General features: G+C 46.3%; 1 protein-coding gene across 1 annotated transcript in view; it reads left to right on the forward strand.

Moving 5' to 3' along the window:
- The first annotated feature begins 14,394 nt into the window (after nucleotides 1–14,394).
- The window catches only part of LOC142243777 (phospholipase A2 inhibitor gamma subunit B-like), a 57,976-nt gene continuing 52,762 nt past the window's right edge, over nucleotides 14,395–19,608 (forward strand). The window contains exon 1 of the mRNA XM_075315977.1: nucleotides 14,395–14,446. Within this exon, the coding sequence (XP_075172092.1) occupies nucleotides 14,395–14,446 (52 nt within the window). The remainder of the gene's footprint in view (nucleotides 14,447–19,608) is intronic.

Raw genomic sequence — 19,608 nt, forward strand, 5'->3', positions numbered from 1 at the left:
TACTGCTCCTATATACAAGAATATAACTACTATAATACTGCTCCTATATACAAGAATATAACTACTATAATACTGCTCCTATATACAAGAATATAACTACTATAATACTGCCCCTATATACAAGAATATAACTACTATAATACTGCTCCTATATACAAGAATATAACTACTATAATACTGCTCCTATATACAAGAATATAACTACTATAATACTGACCCCTATGTACAAGAATATAACTACTATAATATTGCCCCTATATACAAGAATATAACTACTATAATACTGCTCCTATATACAAGAATATAACTACTATAATACTGCTCCTATATACAAGAATATAACTACTATAATACTGCCCCTATGTACAAGAATATAACTACTATAATACTGCCCCTATATACAAGAATATAACTACTATAATACTGCCCCTATGTACAAGAATATAACTACTATAATACTGCTCCTATATACAAGAATATAACTACTATAATACTGCCCCTATGTACAAGAATATAACTACTATAATACTGACCCCTATGTACAAGAATATAACTACTATAATATTGCCCCTATATACAAGAATATAACTACTATAATACTGTTCCTATATACAGGAATATAACTACTATAATACTGCCCCCTATGTACAAGAATATAACTACTATAATACTGCCCCTATATACAAGAATATAACTACTATAATACTGCTCCTATATACAAGAATATAAGTACTATAATACTGACCCCTATGTACAAGAATATAACTACTATAATACTGCCCCTATATAGAAGAATATAACTACTATAATACTGCCCCTATGTAGAAGAATATAACTACTATAATACTGCTCCTATATACTAGAATATAACTACTATAATACTGCCCCTATGTACAAGATATAACTACTATAATACTGCCCCTATATACAAGAATATAACTACTATAATACCGCCTCCTATGTACAAGAATATAACTACTATAATACTGCTCCTATATACAAGAATATAACTACTATAATACTGCCCCTATGTACAAGAATATAACTACTATAATACTGCCCCTATATACAAGAATATAACTACTATAATACTGCCCCTATATACAAGAATATAACTACTATAATACTGCCCCTATATACAAGAATATAACTGCTATAATACTGCCCCCTATGTACAAGAATATAACTACTATAATACCGCCTCCTATGTACAAGAATATAACTACTATAATACTGCCCCCTATGTACAAGAATATAACTACTATAATACTGCCCCTATGTACAAGAATATATCTACTATAATACTGCCCCCTATGTACAAGAATATAACTACTATAATACTGCCCCCTATGTACAAGAATATAACTACTATAATACTGCCCCCTATGTACAAGAATATAACTACTATAATACTGCCCCTATGTACAAGAATATAACTACTATAATACTGCCCCTATGTCTCCACATCTCCAGCACGTGTTCGGGGAATTGTGGAACATCTTAGATAGTCTATAGGGGGTGAGATACCACCTATATAATAGTTTCTTTGCGTTTTCTATGTGGTTAGTGCATTTAGATTGGCTTCCAATAATTAGGAAGGATGGTCGCCATTGATCCGGTGTGAAGGTGCAGTGTAAGTCTCTTTCCCATTTTGCAGGTATGTGGTTAGCGAGGGCAGGGTGCTCTGTAGCATACAATCATAGCTTATAGACAATGCTTTCCTCTGTGCGGTGGGGTCAGTAGCATAGAGTACAGCTTAGATGGCGGTGCCGTCATCGGCTCCTTCCTTCCATAGAGGAAGTGTCGGATCTGCAGGTATGTGTAGAAGTCCCTTTGTGGTATATTGTATCTCTCGCAATCATGAGAAGGGGATTAGTTCCTCCCGATCATACAGATTCCCAATACATGGGATTTGGCATAGTTTCCAGTTTTGAAGCTTTAGGTCAGGGATACAATGCTCCAGTGTCTCTATGGGGGCCTTAAGGAGTGCGATTTGTATAAGGCCTAATTTATTAGTTAGCATCTTCCATAGCTCCAGGGTCGCGTCTATGGTTGGGGATATGTTACAATTCCTACCAGGGATTAAAGTGTGGTGTGGATGGCAGAAGGCTGTGGCACTGGCGGCTCCAATCAGATATTCCTCACTGGCGATCCAGTGCCGGTCATCGATCCACATGAAGCGCAGCTGCTCGAATAGTGCGGCTCTGTAGTAGCGGACCACTGAGGGGTATCCCAGGCCCCCCTTACTTATAGGGGTGTAGAGTGTCCGCCTGGACTCGGGGCTGTTTCCCCTGCCATATATGTTTGGAGAGGATGGCTTGTATGTCTTTTAGTATTTTCATTGGGAATATGATGGGGAGATTGCGGAACAGATACGATATCTGCGGGAGGATGAACATCTTCACTGATGCGATCCTGCCCAGCCCCGATAGCTCGAGGTTCTTCATTCTTAATATGGCCGCTTGGATGTTCCTCTTCAGGGACTCGTAATTCAGAGAGGTCATTTTATCTGCCGAGAGTGTTAGCCGGATGCCCAGATACTCAATACTATCGTTATTCCAATTGAAGGGGTACTTGTTCTGGAGTTTTTGGGGTACGTTGTGGATGGGGTTAGGTTTAATACCTGACATTTAGACGTGTTTAGTTTATAATATGAGATTCTAGAGAACAGATGAATGATTTGCATTGCTGCCGGTAATGACTCTGTGGGGTTTGTTATCGCTAGAATGACCTATTTTGTGCTCTGTCCGGTCCACCTGGATTCCTGATATTACTGGGTAGGATCGGATTTTTTCCGCTAAAGGTTTAATCGCCAAGGAGAATATGAGGGGCGATAGCGGACACCCTTGTCTCGTCCCATTTGTGACAGGGAACTTGTCCGACATCATTCCAGAGACAAAAACTGACGCTGATGGATGAGAGTATAATAAAGTAATTGCATTAAAAATGCTGCCAGTAAATCCGAATCTGGATAAAACCTCAAATAGATAGCCCCAATGCACCCGATGGAAGGCCTTCCCCGCGTCCAGTGCCAGGAGCAGAGCGGGCGTCCGGCCTCTCCCCGCCACACTGATGAGGTCAATCATCCGTCTGGTGCCATCCAGCGTCTGTCTGGATTTGATAAACCCAACCTGGTCCTTGTGCACTAGGGAGGGCATTACACCGGAGATCCGACCTGCCAGGATTTTGGAGTATAGCTTGAGGTCGGTATTCAGTAGGGATATCGGCCTGAAGCTATTGGTTTGGTCGGGGGTTTTACCTGGTTTGGGGAGGGTGACTATGGTCGCCTGGAGCATCTCATCTCGTATTTGGCCTGTTTCAAATATATTCTGGAAGACTAGTAATAGGTGTGGGGACAATATTTGATGAAATGTCTTGAAGTATTCGTTCGTTATCCCGTCCGGGCCTGGGGATTTGTTATTCTTAGATGTTTGGATGGCTTGTTGGATTTCTATTTGGCTTATGGGTTGGTTTATTGCCGTCAGTTTGTCCTCTGGGATTTTGGGTAGTGATATACTATCTAGGAAGTTATTAATGAGTTCAGCGCTGGGTTGTGGGGTGAGGTTGTCGTCTTTGAGGTTGTAGAGTTAGACTGTGGAGACCCGTATGTCTGAAGCGGTGCCCTCCCCTCTTCCCCCCAGTCCCCAAATGAAAACACAGACGGCCTAGATGGGGTGAAAACAGGTCGGTCACAGTTTATTAAGTTCATAGGTAGAGAAGGGGCCTTCCATGTCATTACGAGCTCGTCGCCGCAACCTTGTCTGCGACCGACCGGCGTGCAGCCAACGAGCTGTTACGACCTTGGCCCCCTCTCCGCCATTTTCCGCTGTGACGTAATTTCAAATACAAGGGTTGCATCTATATTCAGTTACACACAATTATTCTGGTAAGAAAACAATAAAACTAATAAGAGGGTGCTGAGACTATAAGGGAGGGAGGGTGGGACAAAAGCTTCTAGGGGGGCAGCCAGAGGGAAAGAGGAAGTCACTGACCCCGGGCACTGAATTTAACCCTTGTAGGTGTGGCTGGACCCCCCTTTCCCTTGTCATCCCGTTGGTCAGCTGGGCATCCCAATTAGTGGCTCACCTAGGGAATGGTGGAAAGAGGGGATATGGGCACGACCCTTGCTTCCTTTAGGATTGGTCAGGTGGGCTCCACAGTCAGAGACACGTTCCTTAAGCAGTATCGTGCCTGCCAGACTGTGGAGACCCGTATGTCTGAAGCGGTGCCCTCCCCTCTTCCCCCCAGTCCCCAAATGAAAACACAGACGGCCTAGATGGGGTGAAAACAGGTCGGTCACAGTTTATTAAGTTCATAGGTAGATAAGGGGCCTTCCATGTCATTACGAGCTCGTCGCCGCAACCTTGTCTGCGACCGACCGGCGTGCAGCCAACGAGCTGTTACGACCTTGGCCCCCTCTCCGCCATTTTCCGCCACGGAGGATCATGTGTACCGCCTACACAGGACTCCGACCCCACCCATCACCTTCAGGGCCTGATCCACTCCGTCCTGTATCCCGGACAACAAAATGTCTTGACCGATGTCCGTAAGGTGCACTCCGTCTGCCCTCAACAGTGCAGAGTTATCGCCTTCCAACTGGTGGTGACGCACCACGAAACCGCATCTTTCTCTCATGAATTTTGCCATTCTCGCATTGATCTTTCTCCTTGACCGCTCTATGCCATTTGCATTTTTTGCTCCGTGCCATACCGCTCGTGGTACTATCTCTGACCACACCCATACTATATCCGGGAAGAGGTAGGTCAAACGTTCGATGTCCGTCTTCATCACTGTTAGTAGTTCGACCATACTGCGTTTCACCAAATCATTGCCACCAGCATGGATCACCACTACCAACGGCCCCGTGGCCGCCCTGGAGATGTCCACCATCTCCGGGAAAACTTGTTGCCATCTTAGCCCTCTGATGCCTCTCTAATTGACCTCAACGTTTCTGAAGCCAAGGTTCTTTCCTCCTGGTCGAATCATGGCTCTTTTTTCTGCCCAGTAAATATAAGAGTGACCAACTACCCAGACTGCCGGTCTGCAGTCGCCTGTAATAGATAAACGTGTTATTTCAGCAAATCCGGTCTTATATATCTGGCAAAGCAAGCGGACTTCCATCGACCCATTCTCTGCACTTCAGCCTCCGTTACTCCTGCCCTAGCTGCCTCAGTGGCTGCCCCGATTCGGAAGGAATGGGTCCCGTATTCCTTCGGATTCTCCCCAGCTTTCGCTAAGCCCTGCTTAAACATTGCTTGAAATTGATACTTGGTAAGCGGGGACCCGTCCGTATGGGAAAGAAAAAATCTGTTTGCGTGTCTGATCAGCGCGTAGTGTTTGACTGTTTTTAGTGGGCACACTGGGCCATCTGCTGAGTTAACCAGGACCCACGTGCCCCTCCCGGTGGGGTCGCATTTGGATTTACGCACGCGAATGCGCAGGGCGTTGCTGCATATGACTACATCCTCGTTGAGTAACCCGCCTTCAGATGCTGTTTTTGAGCGTGGTAACAATTCACCAATGCGCAGCGCGCCGAAAAAAACGATAGCGAAGGCTGCTGATATGAGGGACGCCTCGTATGGAGACTTGCATATTGAGGGGGATATTGCAATCATGTCGTGTAGTAATTTCAATGACATGGGGCGACGACATTCCTGACTCGGTTGAAGCCTTTTCCAGCCTTTAATGGCTTGCTTAATGACAAAGAACTTCGTCACATCCACCCACCCTGCTAATTGAAAAAAGAAGGCTATCCCCGATAAATGCTGTTGTGCCGATGTGCCCGACGCCCCTTGTTCTTTGAGCCGAAGCAAAAATTCCGTCGTCACTTCGCTTCTTGCGCGGTCGCAGTTATGAACGGGCCTACCCTGGATTAGTGAACACCACTCCTCCCAAGCCTTACCATAGACCTGCCAGGTAGCCGGTGTAACGGAGGCACGGATTAGAGGCATTAGTGATTGGCTACGGTGTCCCATAGCGATGGAGGACACGGGATACCCTCTGGATGCGCCATTGGGAGATGGTCTGTGAAGGCCTGCCAATCGGAACATAAAAGAGAGTTAACAAGGTTATCGTCTATGTCTGCCATTATTTGAGCTCGGCACCAGGTGTTGTGTCTCAGGCATAGAAGGGCGAGCCTGCGTAGCAGAGCCAGTAATGGCAGCGACGCAGACGACATGTGATTTAAGCTCTTCGCCGTTATCAGATTTTTTGTTGGAAATCGAATGTTTGAGTTTTCCAGCTGATGACCCCATAACTCTACGGACAATACTATTGTGAATATTTCTAGCAGGGCTGGATCACTCCCCCAGCTTGATGTGGCCCACAGATCCGGCCATCTGCCGGTACACCACTGGTTCTTGTAGATTGCCGCAAAGCTCTTTTTATTACGTCCTCCTACAGTGAGCCCTAGGTCTGTGCTTGACGTCTCTTTAGCCATGACGCAGGTATGGCCATTGAAGGATTGAAGGAAAGTCTTCCAGACTAGTAAGTCTGCCTTCAGGGAGCGAGTGAGCCTGATTCTATGGCCTGGTTGGGAAATGCCCTTTGTTGCTAGTGATAATCGCCGAGAGAAGGCCCTGCCAACCGGCATTACGCGGCTGGCGAATGTCAGCAGACCCAGCAAGGACTGCATCTGTTGGAGGGTGACCTTTTTCGCCTCGCAGAAACCCTCCAGCATATGCAGTGTTTTCTGAATTTTTTCTGCTGGCAGGCGAAAAACCATTGCGTTAGTGTCTATCTCGATGCCGAGGAAAGGTAAGACGTTACAGGGGCCGACTGTTTTTTCGGGTGATAGCGGGACACCGAAGCGCTGAGCTATAAATTTAAATTTTGTGAGGAGGAGGGAGCAGAGTTTAGAGTTTACGGGGCCGACGAATAAAAAATCGTCGAGGTAATGGATCAGGGAATTGCTGCCTGTTTCGTAACGAACTACCCAGTCCAGGAAGGAACTGAACAGCTCAAAGTAGTGACATGAGATGGAACATCCCATTGGCAGACACATATCGTAATAATAGTGTTCGTTCACCTTGCAGCCTAGCAGGTGGAAGCAGTCGGGATGCACGGGTAATAGGCGGAACGCCGCCTCTATGTCAGATTTAGCTAGCAGGGCACCGGGCCCCGCTGCACGGACTAATTCTACTGCTTTGTCAAAGGACGCGTATGTTACCGATGCTTCCTCTGGGGGGATTCCGTCGTTAACCGATGCGCCTTTTGGGTGGGACAGATGATGGATTAGACGATACTTCCCGGGTTCCTTTTTTGGGATAATGCCTAGCGGGGATATCCTGATATTTTGGAAAGGGATTGATTCAAAGGGGCCCGCCATTCGGCCTAGGTTTACTTCATTTTGAATCTTTTGTTTCAAGATGTCGGGGAATTCGCGAGCGGATTTTAGGTTATGCGCCAGGGTTGGTGTTCTATTAGGTTTGAAGGGGATAATAAAACCGTGTGTAAAGCCGGAGTGCAATTGCCTTGCAGCTTCTTTATTAGGGTAGAGGTTTAACCAGGGGGCCATTGCGGTTACGCTCACCGGGGTTCTGCCTTGTAGGCACCCTGATTGCTGGACGGGTACACCTTGCTGCTGGGTGTCCTCCTCCACAAGCAGAGCAGTCGTGTCTGTATCTGCACGACGCGTGGAAACGGCAATTTCCCTCATTAAATTGCCAGCAGGGCCCGTTTTTTCGCACGACCACTGAGTGTTGGGCTGCGGGGTAGCTAGTGGTCGTAGATGAAAAGGGGGGCTGCTTCTGTGACAGCATCAGTCGTAACCATACGTCTGTTGCTTTAACTCCCCAGCCTAGGCTGGGTTGCAGGGCCAGCCGCCTGCGGAACTCCTCGTCATACCGCCGCCAGGCTGACCCGCCATGGGCCTTGTATGAGTTATATATCAGATCCTGATATATATAGAGCTCGGAGCAGCGTTCCGGATGCTTCTGGCCCATAATACAGCCTAAGACTGCGAAAGCCTGTAGCCAATTATTCATCGTTTGCGCTATTTTCGGTCTATTTCTGTCGTATGAACGGTCGTTTGTCCTCCTTTCTTTATCTATAGTCAGTTGGTCGGGGGATAATAAGGACCATATGTCAATATAGTCATTGTTCCAGATTTTGTCTCTTGTCTCCTGATCTATGTGCGCACCTAGGGGGCTAATTCCGCAGAAGAATGCGTCCTTGTGAAGGCTCGCTAGCTGAGGTGTCGCTTTATCTTCTGGTGTAGCGATAGCGCGCGTCAGCTGATGAATTAATGCCTTAATGGTTGACGCTAGCTCGTTCCCCATTGCGTTATGCCCGATATCATGTACAGTGTCGTGTGCATTGGCTTCGGAGAACTCACTGATGTGTGATGCAGGAAGAGCGACTCCAGGTGATGGAGGGACCCCGGCTCCCACTCTATTGACGGACAGAGGAGCGACTCCAGGTGATGGAGGGACTCCGGCTACCGCTGGGATGATGGCTAGAGGAGCGACTCCAGGTGATGGAGGGACTCCGGCTACCGCTGGGTTGATGGCTAGAGGAGCGACTCCAGGTGGTGGAGGGACTCCGGCTCCCGCTGGGATGATGGCTGGAGGAGCGACTCCGGGTGGTGGAGGGACTCCTGCTTGGATGATGGTCTGGTAAATTTCGCCGGGCGCCCTGGGAGATGACCGGTCTCCCTGGCTGACAGCCATGGATGCGGCTCGTGACCGCTGGCGTCGGTCGAGAGGCCTGGCTAGTCTAGTGGGACTCTCGGATTTGTCGGACCATTGTGATGATGATGATGGGGAACGCCATCTAGAGGACTGCGATCTGTGGCGGCTCCTATGGGAGCTGCGTCTCCGATGGTAATGTGGGGATCGCCTTCTAGAGGGATGTGGGGAATGGCGTCGGGACTCGTCGGAGGAGGTTGGGGAGGACCTGCCGCGCCTATGCCTGCGCCTGCTGTGGCTATGGGTGTGCTGGGGGGCGACCGAGGGGACATTATAACGTGTATTAATCATTTCGCAGGGCGGGTTATGTGCAGTAACTAAGTGGTTTCCGCTGGTTAATGTTGGGATGTGCACTGATTGTGGAGAGTTAGTGGGGATTACGTGGTTACTGGTGTGCTGAGCATTGCTGGGGGGCAGGAGTATAGGGGGCATTGTATGTCTGGTAGGGGCTGTGTGAGGGGGGGGCTGTTAGTGGTGATGATGTGTGTGTGTCAGTGGTGATTGGTGCACTGTCACTGTGTGTAACGTTATAGCCCTGCTGCAGGGATCGCTGATCAGTCAGGAGAGACCGAGCAGAGGAACCCGCAGCTGTGGACATTACACTGGTGATCTCCGCTTCCTGTGTAGGCATCACACTGGAGCCTGCTGGAGGGGAGGAGCCTGTAGGAGGGGAGGTGCTCGCCTGCTGGCATTGTAACAGGGGAGTGGGCGGTGCCCGGGAATGACGCTGCATGGTGGGCGGAGCCAGGACGCTCGGCCTGGAAGAGGAGGCGGTGACTTGTCTCCTGGCTCTGGATCTCTGGAGGGGGCGGGGCGCTTGCACGTGGGGCACAGCTTGTGCTGGCCGGCGCCGGTGATGCAGGGGTTCACCGGTGACCCGGAGGCGCTGTGGGGGGCGAGAGCAGCGCTGGGAGCGTCTGTCTCCCTGGGCCGGCAGCTCCCTGGGCTTGGTTTGGGCTGAGAGCTGCGTGTGCAGGGGGCTAGTGACCGGCTGGAAGGACGTAGGATATGTGGCTGGGATCCCGGGGGAGCTAGTGCTGGAGTGTGGGGCTGCGGGGGAGGCTAACGAGCACTCGGGCTGATCTATGGGGAGGTCCGGAGGGGCTGCGGTGGGGGCCAGTGAGGCTGAGGCCTGGGCATACTGATCTATGGGGAGGTCCAGAGGGGCTGCGGTGGACGGAGTCCCAGGGATGGATAGTATTCCCTGAGAAGCCGGAGAGGGCGCAGGGAGGGGAGCGCTGAGGCCAGAAATAAGGGCTTGTAGCCAGTGCTCACCTTCCTGTGCCGCTCTCTGCCGCAGGGCCTCCATCAGGGGGTCGGTCATGACAATAGCCTCCATGGGGTCCTCAGGAACAAAAGCTTCTAGGGGGGGCAGCCAGAGGGAAAGAGGAAGTCACTGACCCCGGGCACTGAATTTAACCCTTGTAGGTGTGGCTGGACCCCCCTTTCCCTTGTCATCCCGTTGGTCAGCTGGGCATCCCAATTAGTGGCTCACCTAGGGAATGGTGGAAAGAGGGGATATGGGCACGACCCTTGCTTCCTTTAGGATTGGTCAGGGGGGGGGCTCCCCAGTCAGAGGCACGTTCCTTAAGCAGTATCGTGCCTGCCAGGAGTAGTATTTGGCGATGTCTTTAGGGTTGTAGATTTTGTTCTTTTGGGCGTCTTGTATATGAGCTATCCTTTGCTTTGTTAGTCTGGCTTTGATTTTGTTGGCTAGTATTTTGCTGGCCTTGTTTCCCTGACAGTAATATTTGGCTTTGCTGCGCCTCATGTTGTGCTCGTGTTTATATTGGAGTAGTTGGTATAGATCGTATCTTGCCTTTTGTAGGTCTTTGTATATAGCGGGTGAGGGGCTGTTTTTATGAGCATCCTCTAATGATGCTATGCTTTTGTGAAGTTCCTCTGTCTGTCGCATTCTTAGCTTTTTGTGTTGTGCTGCTATCTGTATTAGCCGTCCTCTTATGTACGCCTTGTGGGCGCACCACACTGTGGTCGGGGGCATGTCTGGGGTGCTATTAATATCAAAATATTCCTGTAACAGGTCTTTGATTTGGGATTTGATACTATCTGAGGATATTAAGTGGTTATTAATTCTCCATGGGGAATATGTTGGGTTATTATATGTCTCTCTTATTTGGCATGACATAGGGGCATGGTCCGACCAGGTTATGTTCCCTATTTGGGCCGATTGTATATTTTGCAGGAGCCATTTATCCACCACTATTAGGTCAATTCTGGAGTATATTTTATGTGGATGTGAGTAAAATGTGTAGTCCCGTTCGGAGGCGTGAAGGACCCTCCATGTGTCATACAATTCTTCTGACAGGAGGCATTGGGACAGCGCATGGGACAGGGATGTTTTCATGGAGCACCAGGATTTGTCTATATTGGGGATCGGGACGATATTGAAGTCTCCGCAGATTAGTAGCAATCCTTGTTTTATTTTGGATAATTTGGTCATAAGTTCTCTAATAAAGGTGATTTGTCCTGAATTGGGTGCGTATATAGATGTGATTGTGTATGTCTTATTATTGATATTGCATATAAGTATCACATATCTGCCCTCGTCATCTAGGATTTTATCAATGAGCTGGAACGCTATAGTGTCCTTTATCGCAATCGTTACGCCTCTTTTCTTTTTCACTGCGTGTGAGGCATAGATGTGGGGGTAATGCTGGTGTTTTAGTCTATGTGCGTCCTCGCTGTTTAGGTGAGTCTCTTGGATACCTAATATGTCCGCTTTAAGCGTCTGGGCCTCTTTCCACAATAATGATCTCTTAAAGGGGCTGTTCAAACCTTTCACATTAATAGTTGAAATTTTAAATACCATCAGATATAGTAATAAAGGAAGAAAAAACAGAAATCAATATGTCACCAAGTACAAGGTAATGGTAAGTGAAGCAAAGGGTTAGGTGCAAACAGTACTTACAACAGGTTACAATTCAGAGCCCGGTTCTACATGAACCAACTGGATATTTGTCCCTATCCAGTATCAATGGGGGGTGAGAATAAAACGAGAAAAAAAACTAAACGTTATTCTCGTGCCCCTCCAACCTGCCAATCAAAACAAAGAGTGGCATCAAAAAGGAAAGTGGCATCAAAATAGAGAATGGCATGAAGGTGTCCCTGTTCAGGACCATTCCTTGTTCAGCATCGGGGGTCTCTTCTTTAGCGGGGAGCTGGTGTCTTCATCCACAGATGTCAGGGACCAGTCTTGGAGCAGGGTCATAGCCTCTCTGGGGGACACGAGGACGTGTGTGACTCCATTTTTCATCACGATGAGCGTTACCGGGTGTCCCCATTTGTAGGTGATGTTATTGTCGCGCAGGATCTTGGTTGCGGATGAGAATTCCCGCCTTCTATTCAGAGTGTCCGCAGACAGGTCGGTGAACACCAGGATGTTCTGGAATCTTTCTGGACGTTCTTGCTTGTTTGGTTACTGCCTCTTTAAAATGATAGAAGTGCAGTCTGGCGATCACGTCCCGTGGTGCGGAGCTGGGAACGGATTTGGGTTTGGGGATCCAGTGCGCCCTATCAATCAGTAGATCCCTCTGCTCTGCTGACGGCACTAGTGCTGTAAAAAAGTCCGTTAAGAACTCTGTCAGTGCGTCCGCAGGCACGTTCTCAGGAATCCCTCTGAAACGTAAGTTACTTCGTCTGGATCGGTCTTCGAGATCTGGGATTTTCAGTTTTAGGGCTGTAATCTCATCGTCCGCCTCATTATGCGCATCTACTAGCTGGTTGTGCGCTGTGGTGTACTCCTCCAGTGTCCCCTCTATATGTGAGGTTCTGTCACCAATCTGCGTGATTTCCTTATTAAGCATGGTAACTACTGAGGTTATATCTGCGTGGATGCCTTGCTTCAGCTCTGACATCACAGACCTCAGTATATCCTCAGTGACTGGGGCTGAGGTGTAGCTTTTGTTAGGGGAGCATGAAGGGTTAACCAGGGCTGTGCTTGGTGGCTGTGACTCTGCAGGCCACAAATATAACTGCTATAATACTGCCCCTATGTACAAGAATATAACTGCTATAATACTGCCCCCTATATACAAGGATATAACTACTATAATACTGCTCCTATGTACAAGAATATAACTACTATAATACTGCCCCCTATGTACAAGAATATAACTACTATAATACTGCCCCTATGTGCAGGAATATAACTACTATAATACTGCTCCTATGTACAAGAATATAACTACTATAATGCTGCCCCCTATATACAAGAATATAACTACTATAATACTACTCCTATGTAGAAGAATATAACTACTATAATACTGCCCCCTATGTACAAGAATATATCTACTATAATACTGCCCCTATATACAAGAATATAACTACTATAATACTGCCCCTATGTACAAGAATATAACTACTATAATACTGCCACTATGTACAAGAATATAACTACTATAATACTGCCCCTATGTACAAGAATATAACTACTATAATACTGCCCCTATATACAAGAATATAACTACTATAATACTGCCCCTATATACAAGAATATAACTACTATAATACTGCCACTATGTACAAGAATATAACTACTATAATACTGCCCCTATGTACAAGAATATAACTACTATAATACTGCCCCTATATACAAGAATATAACTACTATAATACTGCTCCTATATACAAGAATATAACTACTATAATACTGCCCCTATGTACAAGAATATAACTACTATAATACTGCCCCTATATACAAGAATATAACTACTATAATACTGCTCCCTATATACAAGAATATAACTACTATAATACTGCTCCTATATACAAGAATATAACTACTATAATACTGCCCCCTATATACAAGAAGATAACTACTATAATACTGCCCCCTATATACAAGAATATAACTACTATAATACTGCCCCTATGTGCAGGAATATAACTACTATACTGCTCCTATGTTTAAGTATATAAATACTACATTTTTTTGTTATAATATGAGGACTTGCTTTTTTCTTGTAATTTTATTTTTTATTTTTGTTTACATAAAAATGTGAGAAAAACAATTAGAAAAGAGGGAAATAAATTCTTTGTGTTTATGACATTATTTTTCTTGCTTTCACCAGTCGTGATGAATATTTTCTGATTTCGGTAGATCAGGTTGCGATGTGTATATACGGTAGTTATTTACCATATTATCATTACCATATTATATGCTTTTTTAATGGTGATTTGAAGTTTTTGGGGTTTTTTTCAATATTTTTCAATTTAACAAAGTTTTTTTTTCCCACAAAAGTTGTGGTGCAACAATGCAAAAGTGACCAAAAGCAGCTCCAGCTGTAAAATGTGTAAATGCGACGTTGGTGGTTTCGGTGCAGATGGCCCTTTTCGCGAGGCCTCCTCCTTCTTGTCATCTCCGCTCCTCGGTTTCCCGCCTTGTGTTCCTCACAATGTGTTGTACAATTTGTATAATTCGGCCTTTGTCATCAGCAGCTTTTTCTCATAATCCGCTCCTCTGCGAGTCGTGTGTATAAATAGCTGAGTCCAGAACACGTCATTTAGTGAGATCTCACCAGGATCGTGCCCCACCATGAAGAAACTGGTTTACCTCTCATTAACCTGTCACATCTCGTGAGGATTCCCGTAGACTCCCTCACAATTGTCACTGAACTTTCCAGGGAAGGAGCTCACTTCAGATTTTTGGTCACTATTGGTGGTAGAGATCTGTCCCCGAGCCGCCATGTCCAGCAGCTGCCTGTTCTGCGCCTTTCTGGTGGTCCTCATCTCTGCAGGTCAGTGTCCACACCATGGTGAACTATATATCTTCAGGCAAGGTTTCTATCTGCGGACATGTTGGGTCAGATGGTAGAACATGTTGGGGATCTTCTCTATCTAATTGACAAGTAGCAGTCGTTGTATAGGGATTATTGGTGATTGGTGACCATCGAGTAGAGGTTTCATCATTTATCATCATCTTAGAAAAGGAGGAGACATCATTTACAAACCTCAACAAACCAAAATATCTTTTTGAGTTTGGCACTATTTGTTTGATAACTGGTTTACATTATTAGGTGGAACCCAAAGAAATAAGAAGAAGCGTCTGTTCTTCAAGTTTTAGGATCAGGGTCATCTTTGTAGGATGGGTGACTTACAACAGGAGTTTTGGTGCTCTATTGTCTTTCTCGAGTTTGTTAATTTTAGTCTCCTTACTAATAAATCGGGGAGGGCTTTGGTGGAGTGTCACGAACGTCAGCTCATATACAGTAGATTGTACCAAGACCACCCAAAGCCAAGATAGTTCAATGTCACAGGGAGTTTGGCTCAATCACCGAATGTCATGACGTCATGGTGGCATCAGACTCTCCTGGGGTATTAGATCAGGGCTGGCCAGGAAGGCAGCACAGATGTCTTTATGTGACGCCCCTGAACTAGTCAGGGTGTCACAGGGTATCGCGCCCTCTTTATTCTGTGGTGCAGGACTCAACCCCTCTTGGTTCTGGGTTCCCAACTTATGGTACTGCCTCCATCCGCATCCAAATCCCAACCACACCTCACACCACCCGGCAGTACCAAAGGAGACGGACACCTGGACGAGTTCCCCCAAGAGGGCAGCGGCACCCAGAGACTTGGGTTACCTTTGTGTCAGAGTCTGCTTTGCGGTCACAGCACTGCCAACACTGCCTGAGTGAGTACGCTGTCCTCCCCTGCTTCCCATCTGCACCACGCTCCCCACCACCTCCATCATCCGGAGTCCCGGGGCCTCCCCTACCTGTGGAGGGATCACCATCTGGCTGCCCTACTTCATCTCCCCCGGGTACTCCCATCGGCAGCAGCAGTACTCCCCTTTCCGCGAAGCAAGGATGGCATCACAAACTCTTATACCCTGTAAATACCCCCTTTTCATTTGAAGTGGCCGTGAGCCCCCGGTTCCGGAGACCCTCGAGCCACAGCATCAACCCCCGGATCCGAGCGGTTCGACCGTTAGAGGGGCGGCACACTCACCTTCAGAGGTATCTCTGGGAACAGTGATAGTTAGGGACATCCCAGCCTGATTGCCAGTCTAGGAGCCTCGGTCCCCTATTATCTCCATACCACCCATGACAATGAAGTACACTAGGACATGACCATAGATTTTGGAGAACCACTACACATTCTACAAAGTATTCGATCATTCTAAGGCTACATACAAACAGTTTAAAAAAAAACAGAAATCACCACAAAAAAATTATTATAAAAATCTTGAAAACACTATTAATTTCAGTTCCTTTCTTGGAGACCCCTCACCCCTTGAATTAAGAGATTTCTTGTTGATCCCTCCATAACGCGAATCACTTCTAAACTATATGAAAGAGACTTCTCCAGACTCTCAGCTCAACAATTCCAGTTCTGTCCTGGGATAAGACGATGTCCCCCATAATTGTAGAAATTGGGGTCAGACTATGGGATCAACTCAAGATTCCCAGATATAGAAAACTTCAAGAACATCACTAATATCCTATCCTGAGGCTGTTTACCGTCTCCGGCGTCTCTTCCATCACAGCATCTTGGAGTCACAATGCTTTATTGTCTTTGTGGTGGTTTTGCTTTGATGATCCACTAGAAAGTCCATGTCACCACCGATACTTATGCCCCTAAGTATCGTAGCAATGAATCTACCTTTATCCTTCCACTGGATACATGAAGAGTTTATTTGCTTCAATCGTGCAGAGAGGGCTGCGAAGGCCCAAGGCAAAGAAGTGTTTTATACCCCCAAACGCGTGGACCATTAACACTCAGAGTTTCTTCCACCGGTCCTGTATTGAACCTCTTATCCCTTCACCCCCGGGCACACCACTTGCATTTTAAGAAAATTCTGATGTAATTATTGTGGCGATGTGTCCCTCCCCAACCCCCGGCCTGTATTCATATACTCTATGCCATAGAGGGTCATGTAGGTCGCTTGGCTGTCTTTGTTCTTCTCAGCTGGGGGTGACTTCAATAGACAGGCCTTCTCCATTTATAGCCACTACTCAAAAGTGGCTGTGAACCCTTCCCCCTCCAGGGGTGGATCTACAGGCAATGGAGAACAGACTGATGGTGGATCAGTTAGTTGGGTGTGGGCTCAGGTTCAAGGAGGTGGGATCTTCGCTGAGGCAAGACCCTGGCAGCCGTGTGTGGATTTATGGAAGCTGTCACGTGGGATTGGGTTGTGTCTCTCATCTGTTGGATCCATTGACTTCTTCCAAGGATTACTTCTACGTGTTCTCTTTCGTTGGATTGCCAGGTGATGCCCCCGGAACTTTGAGGACTCATTGGGGATTCTAAATGTTGATATTAGCTTTTCTATGCTCCCTGCCTCAATAAAATTTGTTGGATTGTTCATCGGCCTGGTGTCCCTGCCTGCTCTGTCCCATACCCCTTCACAATTATAATTTGACCTTTAGCTATTTTCCAGTGTCCTCAATGATATGATACAATATTCTTTTTTTACTATTTCTTTCCATTTTCATCCTTCAGTGTTGTCCTTGCCTATATGTTCTTGGTGGAAAAGTTCATACTTTAGACAATCATGGCCACCTGAACGTGAACTCTTGTATCATTTCTGAAATACAATGATAACGTCTTGTGATGACACCAGGTGCCTAGCGATGTCACCATGGTCTAGTGATGTCACCATGGTCTAGCGATGTCACCATGGTCTAGTGATGTCACCATGGTCTAGCGATGTCACCATGGTCTAGTGATGTCACCATGGTCTAGCGATGTCACCATGGTCTAGCGATGTCACCATGGTCTAGTGATGTCACCATGGTCTAGCGATGTCACCATGGTCTAGTGATGTCACCGTGGTCTAGTGATGTCACCATGGTCTAGTGATGTCACCATGGTCTAGCGATGTCACCATGGTCTAGTGATGTCACCATGGTCTAGCGATGTCACCATGGTCTAGTGATGTCACCATGTACCTTATGATGTTACTTTGTGTCTAGTGATCTCATAGAATCATAGTATCATAGATTGGTAGAGTTGGAAGGGACTTCAAGAGCCATCTGGTCCAACCCTCTTCCAAGTGCAGGCTTTCCTAAATCCTCTTAGCTTGAATATATTATGTTTTCCACTTGAAGTCACCATGTTTCTTATGTTTTCACTGTGTCTTATGATGTCACTGTGTGCCTAGTGATGTCACTGTATGTCTAGTAATGTCACCATGTGTCTAGTGATGTCACTGTGTATGTTATAATGTTATCGTGTGTCTAATGATGTCACCATCTGTCTTACTATGTTACTATATGTCTAGTCATGTCCCAATGTGTGTTGTGATGCCTCCATGTGTCAAGTGATGGTGATGTTCTCATGGGTCTAGTGATATTCTCGTGTGTCCAGTGATGGAACAATGTTTCTAGTAATGTCCCACTGTATCTAATGATGCCACCATGTTTCATATGGTCTAGTAATGTCACCATGTATCTAGTGATGCCACCATGTTTCATGTGGTCTAGTAATGTCCCCATGTATCTAGTGATGCCACCATGTTTCATATGGTCTAGGAATGTCTCCATGTATCTAGTGATGCCACCATGTTTCATATGGTCTAGGAATGTCTCCATGTATCTAGTGATGCCACCATGTTTCATGTGGTCTAGTAATGTCACCATGTATCTGGTGATGCCACCATGTTTCATGTGGTCTAGTAATGTCACCATGTATCTGGTGATGCCACCATGTTTCATGTGGTCTAGTAATGTCACCATGTATCTGGTGATGCCACCATGTTTCATGTGGTCTAGTAATGTCCCCATGTATCTAGTGATGCCACCATGTTTCATATAGTCTAGTAATGTCACCATGTATCTGGTGATGCCACCATGTTTCATGTGGTCTAGTAATGTCACCATGTATCTGGTGATGCCACCATGTTTCATGTGGTCTAGTAATGTCACCATGTATCTGGTGATGCCACCATGTTTCATGTGGTCTAGTAATGTCCCCATGTATCTAGTGATGCCACCATGTTTCATATAGTCTAGTAATGTCACCATGTAGCTAGTGATGCCACCATGTTTCATGTGGTCTAGTAATGTCCCCATGTATCTAGTGATGCCACCATGTTTCATATGGTCTAGCAATGTCCCCATGTATCTAGTGATGCCACCATGTTTCATATGGTCTAGTAACGTTACCATGTATCTGGTGATGCCACCATGTTTCATGTGCTCTAGTAATGTCACCATGTATCTGGTGATGCCACCATGTTTCATGTGGTCTAGTAATGTCACCATGTATCTAGTGATGCCACCATGTTTCATGTGGTCTAGTAATGTCACCATGTATCTGGTGATGCCACCATGTTTCATGTGGTCTAGTAATGTTACCATGTATCTAGTGATGCCACCATGTTTCATATGGTCTAGGAATGTCTCCATGTATCTAGTGATGCCACCATGTTTCACATAGTCTAGGAAATTCCCCATGTATCTAGTGATGCCACCATGTTTCATATGGTCTAGTAATGTCCCCATGTATCTAGTGATGCCACCATGTTTCATGTGGTCTAGTATGTCCCCATGTATCTAGTGATGCCACCATGTTTCATGTGGTCTAGTAATGTCCCCATGTATCTAGTGATGCCACCATGTTTCATGTGGTCTAGTAATGTCCCCATGTATCTAGTGTTGCCACCATGTTTCATATGGTCTAGAAATTCCCCATGTATCTAGTGATGCCACCATGTTTCATGTGGTCTAGTAATGTCCCCATGTATCTAGTGTTGCCACCATGTTTCATATGGTCTAGGAAATTCCCCATGTATCTAGTGATGCACCATGTTTCATGTGGTCTGGTAATGTCCCCATGTATCTAGTGATGCCACCATGTTTCATGTGGTCTGGTAATGTCCCCCATGTATCTAGTGTTGCACTATGTTTCATGTGGTCTAGTAATGTCCCCATGTATCTAGTGATGCCACCATGTTTCA

The sequence above is a fragment of the Anomaloglossus baeobatrachus genome, chromosome 6, assembly GCF_048569485.1.
Source record: "Anomaloglossus baeobatrachus isolate aAnoBae1 chromosome 6, aAnoBae1.hap1, whole genome shotgun sequence".
Taxonomy (NCBI): Eukaryota; Metazoa; Chordata; class Amphibia; order Anura; family Aromobatidae; genus Anomaloglossus; species Anomaloglossus baeobatrachus.